The 9,242-nt window shown below is 50.2% G+C and overlaps 1 protein-coding gene across 1 annotated transcript in view; it reads left to right on the forward strand.

Moving 5' to 3' along the window:
* The window catches only part of LOC119467806 (proline-rich receptor-like protein kinase PERK2), a 13,439-nt gene extending 4,637 nt beyond the window's left edge, over positions 1-8,802 (forward strand). The window contains exons 3-4 of the mRNA XM_037730149.1: positions 2,439-3,501; positions 5,795-8,802. Coding sequence (XP_037586077.1) covers positions 2,439-3,046 — 608 coding nt within the window. The 3' untranslated portion in view covers positions 3,047-3,501; positions 5,795-8,802. The remainder of the gene's footprint in view (positions 1-2,438; positions 3,502-5,794) is intronic.
* The last annotated feature ends 440 nt before the right edge of the window (positions 8,803-9,242 follow it).

Raw genomic sequence — 9,242 nt, forward strand, 5'->3', positions numbered from 1 at the left:
TGGAGTCTCACCCTGTCACCCAGGCTGGAGTGCAGTGGTGCAATCTTGGCTCACTGCAACCTTGCAACCTCCATTTCCTTAGTTCAAGCAATTCTGCCTTGGCCTCCTGAGTAGCTGGCATTACAGGTGCTCGCCACCATGCCTGGCTAATTTTTGTATTTTTGGTAGAGATGGGGTTTCACCATGTTGGCCAGGCTGGTCTCGAACTCCTGACCTCAGAATCTGCCTGCCTCGGCTTCCCAAAGTGCTGGGATTACAGGCGTGAACCACTGTGCCCAGCCGAGGTCACCTTTTTTATACCCCTGGTAGCCCAGAGAAATCTCAGCATTATTGCTATCACTACCTTTATGATGGCATTAGGCCTCTAAGTTGCTTCTACCCTAGACTATTCTATGTGCTCACCTCTGTTTCATTTTACAAATTAGACTTCTATTTGGTTTAATATAGAGTTTTTTTTTTTTTTTTTTGTCTGCTATGAGAATTGGATATGTGAAACTCATTAACATTTCTCAAGTAAAACTAGAGAAAACAGTTTGTGGAGTTTCTCTTTTATCATTTTCAACTCATAGTGGTTAGGTTCTTAGAAATAGCCATGATTCTTGGTTTATAAAAGAAGATAATCACAGATACCTGGGGAAATTTAGTTTTGGTGGAGGAGAGGCAGTTCTGTGAAAGTCTACAGCAGAAAGTATTCATGAGCCTTTTTTTTTGAGACAGGATCTCATCCCATCGCCCAGGCTGGGCATAGTTGTGTGATCATGGCTCACTGTAGCCTCAATCTCCCAGGCTCAAGTAATCCTCCCACCTCACCTTCTGAGTAGCTGGGACTACAGGCACATGCCAGTGTGCCCAGCTAATTTTTGTTTGTTTTTTGTGGAGATGGGGTTTCACCATGTTGGCCAGTCTGGGCTCAAACTCCTGGACTCAAGCAATCTACCTGCCTTGGCCTCCCAAAGTGCTGGGATTATAGGCGTGTGCCACCGTGCCTGGCTCCATGAACTTTTTCCATCAGAGAAGTTCTCAGCCACATTGCTGGCTTCTCCTCAAATGCTGTCGTCTGAGGAATAATTGCCTCTCTGAATCCCCCCAGACACAATTCCCACACAAACTGGACATTTGAACATCTGGGCCCTGGGAGCTCTGTGAGAACGTTGTTGGACACTGGTCGGGAGGGATGAGGGACCAACCTCTCCCCAGATGACTAGGGCTTCTCTGAGTCTGAGCCAGACACCAGATGAAGGAACAGCTCACCCATGACGAAAGCACACATGTTCGCAGGCAGCGGGGATGTGTTTACTCACTGACGCTTTCATCAGGTCACCCTCCCCAAGATAATAAGCTGAGGTACTCGACCAAGTTCTGCCTTTGAAAAGCTTGGAATCCCTGAAGGGCATGGTGCCAGGGTGGGCACCCAAATAGACAATGCAGAACGCCAAGCACAGACGTTCTAGCTGGAACCAGGAGGGAAGCCTCCAGGACCTGGCTCCAGTAAAACTCAGAACTGCATCCAGGGTGAGCATGGACCATCTCCCCAGTGGCAGCCACCAGGGCGGCTGAGATAGCTGAGTTAAGGTAGTTGTCATTCATGTGGCTCCTTTGATCTGAGGTTGGTAAACCTTGTTTCCATACCCAGTCACAAACAGCTGCCGCCTGCTTTCTACCTGGAAGCTCCAGGGATTAGGGGAGAACTAACATGAGTCAGTCGGTAAAGTGCTTCCAGATTTTTAAGTGCGCCCACTGTGAACTTAGATCAGTGCCTCAAGCTGCAGACTTTTGAAGGCAGGATGATCTATCCTGAAGGGCCCCAGAGGCCACTGGGCCCAACCTTCTTATGTGGATGGGAGGATGAAACCAAGTTTCCAGGGAGGGATGGGGCTTGCCCAGGGTTCCATGGCATTCTCCCGCAGAGCAAGAATCAGCACTGTCTCCTGGCTTCTGGTTCTGAACTTTCTCCTCCACCCAAGAGTCTTGCTCTGATGGGGCAGTGGCGGGTCATCTGTTTAACACAGTTATGCTTTTGGCCGTCTTGGGGAAGGGCCTTCTTGTCACAGGTTTCACTGGCTGCCCTTGGGAAGATTGCCTTCAAATAAGATGCAGTCATGGTCCCCTGCCTGGAGCTGCCTCTGTCTTTACACCCGTGCCACCTTTCGAGACCCAGAGGAGCGCTAGACCAGGATGCCTTCTTGGACTCGCTGATCTTCTTTGCCCCCAGTACCTGTGCTCTGTGCCACACCCTCACTTTGTTCTCTCTTCCAGCCGTTACCTGCTCCTATAGCCCACTCTTTCTTACTGAATTGCAAGCTCTGAGAGGTAAGAAATACCTTTCCACCTTCTCACTCATTTAAGTACCTAGCATGGAGCTGGGCATAGAGTTGGCGCACAATGAATGCTGAAGAGCATGCATGCCTGAGTGACTCTTTCTCATTCTTCTTTGACAGATTCGGAGCCTAGTACCTTGGACTCCCAGTCTTCGACCACCTTGTTCCTCTCCTCGGAAGAGCAGGGCCCCTCCACCGCCGCCCTGCCGTCTCCCTCCTCCTCCTCCTGCGAGCCCCAGGCCTTTTCCCCGGGCCCACCAGTGCTGCCTGCGCTGCTGCCCCCGCTACCTGCAGCCTCGGCGCCTCCCGGCCCCGGCACCTCCCGGCGCGCAGGCCTCTACTCAGTCGTCGCCTCCTCCCCAGAGGCCGCTCCGCGCCTGGTGGACTGGCTGCCCGGCTACCTCTCTACCACCTCTCCCGCCACACGCGGGGATGACAGGGAGCGGCCGCCGCCCGTCCTGGCACCGGCCCAGGGCCTGGGAAGGAGCTGCGCCCTGCGCCCCGGCGCCGCGGGCAGGGAGGAGGGCACCGTGGACGCGGGTTCATCCCCGCCGCCCCGCGCCCGGCCCGCCGCTGCGGCGAGCTTGGAGGCCAACGTCGGGGACATCCTGGTGGAGCTGCGGACCATGAACGGCCACCTGGGCGTCATAGCGCGGGCCCTCACCAAACTGGCCTCGTCCCTGGGGCCCCAGCCTGAGCCCCTGCCAGATGCTCCTGATGCCAACTGATGGAGCTCGGCGAGGCGGGGCCGCCGGGCACCAAGGGATCCGTGCACCAAGCATCCCTGCCTGTCCTTCCCCAGCAGCGAAGCGCGCGGGGAGGAGCAGTCGCTCTGCGCAGCTGCCCGGCGGAACGCAGGGCCTCGCGCTTCAGGGTGAAGCAGACCGGGGTGCGCCTCCCACCCTCCTCCTCGGCTCTCCCTCGGCGGCACCTGCCCGGCTTCCTGGCCCTTCACATGCCCTTCTCTTGTCTTGAGCTTCTGGCAGAAAAGGTGCCTGGAGACAGCGGTGGGGCCCCGAGAAAGATGCTTAGAGAAACGCTCTTTCACATCCAGCTCCTGCGACGTCCGCGTGGCGTGGAGGGAGCGGAGCTCAGACCGTGACATCAAAGCAGCAGCGAGGCCAGCTCCAGCCTTCCTCCCTGGCGGCGTTGGTGGGGCAACCATCTCTGGTGACGTTCACAAGTTTGTTTGTTTGTTTGTTTGTTTAAATCGTTTTTGGAAAAAAAATATTTTTTTCTCGTAGCCACATTTCAAGAAGTTTGGAAAACAGAGAAGTGAAACAAAATCTGGTTTATTTGGGGAAAGGGGGGTATTTAAGTCTTTCTTATGAATAAGAAAGTATTTTGTGTAATAAAAAAAAATTTATATCCACTTTCTGGACGTTGGGCTCTCCCTGCCGCGTTTCTTCCTTTGCACGGCCCCCTTCTCTCTGAGCTTAGTTGCTTTTCCCAGCCCTCCTGTAGTCTCTGAGTTGTTGTTGAACTTTTCTCATACTTGTGAAGTATACGCTTCTTTTTAAATTTAATACACTTTATCTTTTGTTAAAAGAGACAGAGTCTTACTCTGTTGCCCAGGCTGGAGTGGAGAGGTGCAATCTCAGATCACTGCAGCCTCTACCTCCGAGGCTCAAGTGATCCTCCCACTACAGCCTCCCAAGTAGCTGGGACTACAGGCATGAGCCACTGCACGTGACAACAATTAGCTTTTAATGGTTCTTCTGATTCTTTCCATAATTCCCAGATCTCCATAAAGTTGACAAACCCCCTTCCCCTCTTTGGATTGGGTGGAAACCGAGTTCCAGAGTGACGGGGCAATAAATATGAAGGAAGCCAACATCCCCAGCCTCCACACACTGCCAGAATGACCAGTTTCCACAGCTGAGACAATCAAAGAATGTCTCCAGACATTGCCACTGTCCCCTGGTTGAGATCCACTAACCTATGTAGAATCTCAAAAATTTGGGATGACCCACACTCTCCAGGATCTGGCTTCCCATGGTGAGGCAGGGCATTCCTCCTCTTCCTATTAGAATTTTAATAAAGTGTGCTTCTTTGCTAGAAGCAAACATGCTATGCTGCTCTTTCTTCAGAAACAAATGAAAAGGCCAGGCATGGTGGCTCATGCCTATCATCCCAGTACTTTGGGAGGCCAAGACAGGTGGATCACTTGAGGTCAGGAGTTCGAGACCAGCCTGACTAACATGGTGAAACCTCATCTCTACTAAAAATAAAAAAATTAGCTGGGCATCATGGCGCATGCCTATAATCCTAGCTACTTGAGAGGCTGAGGCAGGAGAATCGCTTGAACCCAGGAGATGGAGGTTGCAGTGAGCTGAGATCACGGCATTGCACTCCAGCCTGGGCAACAAGAGTGAAACTCTGTCTTAAGAAAGAAAGAAAGGAAGGAAGGAAGAGGGAAAGAAAGAAAGAAAGAAAGAAAGAAAGAAAGAAAGAAAGAAAGGAGGAAAGAAAGAAAGAGAAAGAAAGAAAAGGAAAGAAAAGAAAAGAAAGAATCTGAGACCACATTTGAGGCCACATTGGACAGAATAAAATCCCTTCTGGGAGCACTTGCAGGGCTCACAGGTGGTGTTCTGGGGCAGGTAGCAGCCTAGTCTGAAGTTCCTGCACCTCTAGTGCCTCACAGACTTTGATATGCAGGAACTACCTGGAGAGCTAGTGAAAATGCAGATTTTGATTCAGAAGCTCTGGAGTGGGGCCTGAGACTCAGCATTTCTAGACAGCTCCAGGGAAATGCTGATGCCACTGGTCCAAGACACACTTTGAGTAGCAAGTAAGTAAGGAGGGGTTGTCTGCTCTGGGATTCCTGCTGGTTTGAGTTGCCACTGTGCCCCAGGAGCTTCTGCTTGTCTTTGTACCCCACAGTGCTTAGATTCCTCAACTCTCACCAAAGCTTTGGGGATTTTCTTTTTTTAAGGCAGAGTATGTTAGCTCTAGCCTCCCACTTCTAAAAATGTTTCAGTGAAGTTCAATCCAATTCAACAAACATTTATTGAGTGCTACAATGCTGGTGACTGAGGACACAAAATGAATAGGATAAGGTCTCTGCCCTCCATGGGATCCCAGCCTGGCTCTCACACAGAGAGGGATTTTCAACAGTTCCAGTGTGTAAGCAATTTGAAGGGGGTGGAGAGAGGCAGCAAGGTGTGGTGAAATTAGTATTTGAAGGGAGGCCAGGCTTCCTGTGGTTTGACTTTGGGAGTGTTCTTTAATCCCTGTGAGCCTCAGTCTACTGATCTGAATCAAATGGAGATAACACCGCTGCACCGCAGCCAGTCAAAATCAGACATGGATGTGATGGGGCTTGGCATTCTGGAAAGTGCTGTCCAAATGTCCTTTTATGGTTATCGAGTTATCGTTACTTCCTCTCTCCTGAGTCCTGTACCATGAGGGGGCAACTCTGGTAGCGTGAGAGTCAGACTCTGGTCTGAGCTGAGCTTCCCCCTTCTTTTCTTCAGGAGGAAAATTGATGGCCCAAAGTGACTGTCCTGCTCTGTGATCTGCTCTTTAGCTGAAGAAACAGCAAAACTGGATCAACTGCGGCAACTGGGGGCATCAAGTTTTTATTCATTTGTTGATTTGAATGGTCTTTCATTCTGATTTTAACTGATTTCTTTTGCATTAGGAAACAATGAAAGACCAAAATCTTTTGAGAACAAAGAGGAGCTCACCTATAAATCCTATATACAGATGCAGTGATTGAAATCTTTGGCCAGAAACCATCTAGGTAACTTATGAACGTAAAACACACCCTAAGTTTCATCTACTCCCAAGGGAGAACCACTGTCAATATTTTGGCGACTACTCTTTGAAACATTTGTGTCTATATACAAATACCTATGCGTGTGCAATTTTACTTAACTGTGATCATAGTATGCCCGCTGTTATGTAACCTGTTTTTTAAATCTTGATAATAGATGATAGAAATATTTTCATTTAAAAAGCAATGTTATATATGAAGCAAAATTTAGTTAACCAATTTTCTATTTATGCTTCCGATTTTTCACCATTATATGCAATGCTGTAACAAATCTGAGTATACATCTTTTTGCTCTTCTGTTGAAGAGCATGTTGTATAAGTAAATTCCTAGAGGTATGATTGCTGGGTCCAAGGGCATACACTCTAACTTCTTTTTTCAGTACTGCTATGGCTTCACCAAGGTTCAAAAAAGGGAAGTGAATGAATGGTAGGAGGAACACTGGGGTCTCGGAGTGGTTCCACTTAAAAAACTGGGAAAAAGGGAAATAAAACAAAGCTATCTTTTGAAGATTAAACTTTAAAATCAGCACACAGCAGGCCAGAACAGAGATGTGTAAAATCACGCTGCAGAGATGAATCGTGGTCACTCAAGTGATGAATAGGTCCAGTCAGGAAACAGAAGCCCTCCTCAGTTTTCACACTGAGGGGATCTAATTGAGGAATCAGCAGCTGGGTGATGGAAGGCATGGAGGAGCAGTGGAGTAAGGTAAGGTTATCTGAAGACTAGCGGCTGCAGGAAAGCGTGACCAGCTGTAGGCTGGAGGAGCCAAGGGGGAATGTCTCCTCGGAACCCAGAATCGGTGTGATTCCAAGCCACGGCTATAGAACTGGGCTGCTTCAACAGGAAGCCAAGAGCAGCACTTGCTAAGCCAAAGCCCCTGCCACTGCATCCACTGCCACTGTCACCCTTGAGTGTCAACAGCACTGTCACAACTGCTGGGGACCCCACCAGAGACCAGCAGGGAGGAATCAGCCAGGCTTCTGGCAGTGCCTCCTCTTCACAGAACCTAACTGAAAGCCCATTGGAGAGCGTCTGGGAAATGCAGCGTGTGGAGGCTCACCCTGCTGTGCCAGAGCAGAGCAAAGAAGGCTGGGAACGCAGCTGACAGCAAGTACGCAAATGATCAGCACGAGTAGTGCTGTGGATCAAAGCAGCGGGATACCTAAAGAGAGCAACTATCAGTCAGAGAAGGGGCCTTGCAGCCATGGAGGCCCCAAAGATGGGGCACTACAGAGTGACATGGGCAGTGCTCATGCCAGCAGAGGCAGGCTTGGCTCTCTGGACCTAGCCACAGGTAGAACCTTGTGGTGACCGCTACCTCCTGGCTCTCAGGCTATGTCACTAGAGCATGCTATGGGAGACTGGCCCAGAGAAGTGGCTCTGCTGTAGAGCCCAGACAGATGGGGTTTCTGAACCTTCTTGGTGGGCTGCTAGGCTCTGGGCAAGGGCAGGCTAACCAGTGTGCATTGCCACTCTGGGAGACAGGAAGGCAGCCTGCCCATAGGCAGATAAGTCTTAGTCTTTTTGTGCTGCTGTAACAAAATACCTGAGACTGGTCAATTTATAAACAACAGAAATGTATTTCCTCACAGTTCTGGGGACTGGGAAGATTGAGGAACCTGCACGGTCAGTGTCTGGTAAGGACTTGGTCTGTGCTTCCAAGATGGCATCCCTTGTTGCATCCTCACATGGTGGAAGGTGGAAGGGCACAAACGAAAAAGATCTTGTCAGTTCCCTCTAGCCCTTTTTAAGGGCAGAGCCCTCATGGCTTAATCACTTCCCAGAGGGCCCCCCCTCTTAATACTGTCACATGGAGTCAGGTTCCAACATACAGATTTTGGAGGGACATAGACATTCAACCATAGCCACATACCTCCGAGGGACTGGCCCTCGGCCATCTTCCTTTACCAGAAGGACATCTGCACAAGTATTTATTGGGTCCCTTTCAGGTCCTGTGTTATGTACTCTACATACAGGATCTCATTTATTCCTTGCAGTAATCCTGTATGCAAGGTTGGGAGATAGGGCCTATCATTCCCATTTCACTGATCAGGAAACTGAGGCATGAAAAGGTCAAGTGGCTTGCCCATTGTCACCCAGCTGGTTCCGAGCAGACTGGATCTGTTTGTCTCCAGGGCCCTGGTTGTGCCACCCACCTGGAGCTGCCTCTCCCATTAGACTTCCTCTTGGTAGTAGGTCAAAGCCTTGGGACTTTGAGCTGCCTTTGGCTAGTGGTTCTCCCGCTGGCTGGCAGCAAAGTTGCTTTCTGGAAGTAATAGGTCTCTGAAAAATGAGAAAATCCCAGGAAACTGGAGCAGAAAGCTGGAAAACAGGGAACCTTACCAAGACCCTCATCCCTCACCAGCCACATCAGTGTCAGGTGCGGAGGGAGAAAGGAGGTACTGAAAAAGAGGACAAGGTGCAGGAAAGAGGAGGAGAGAAGCCAGTGGGCTGTGTCGACTTGATGGCTCTGAAGCACCAACGGCCCCTAAGCCCTTTAAGGTCAATGTTGTGAATCACGTTCTATGTACAACGTGACTTGGCTGTTACTGTATGTTATCACCTTCCTCTCGCCCCCTCAGACCATCTGACTTCAACAACCAACTCTGCATGAGAACTAGGAAATGCAAGGATTTCTATAGGTCTCTATGGTGACTGCATTAGTATCCCGAGGTCCAAGGGCATTAGCTACCAAATTATTACTAAGTCTCCTATAAAGCAAGGTCCCCCTTTCTCCTTTGCTCAAGCAGGCTGACTCTAACCTTTGCATTCACGGATGAGGCTGGCAGGGTACCCAGTGGGCTCAAACCATTTCCATAAAATACATGTGCACAGTCCCTGCTGAGGGGCACCAGGAACATCTTTCAAGGCTCTCAGCTCCAGCTTCTTCCTTCAAAATGCTCAAGGTACTATTTCTACTGGCCATGTGCTTGCTGGAGGGTGCCAATTCTCCGGCCCTGCCATTCCTTCCAGAGTAGGCACTGTGCCCTGTTTAACCTGTCCCCACAGGGCCCAACACCATCCAGGCGTGTAGCTGGTACCCAATACATGCTGATGGAGGGAGCAGTTCCGGGGCCCATGCTGGCAGTGGTGAGCTTCGTCTCTTACTTCCTGAGGGCTGCCTGGGCCACCTGGATGGAGATGA

Source organism: Cebus imitator, unplaced genomic scaffold (genome assembly GCF_001604975.1).
Source record: "Cebus imitator isolate Cc_AM_T3 unplaced genomic scaffold, Cebus_imitator-1.0 Scaffold334, whole genome shotgun sequence".
Lineage (NCBI taxonomy): Eukaryota > Metazoa > Chordata > Mammalia > Primates > Cebidae > Cebus > Cebus imitator.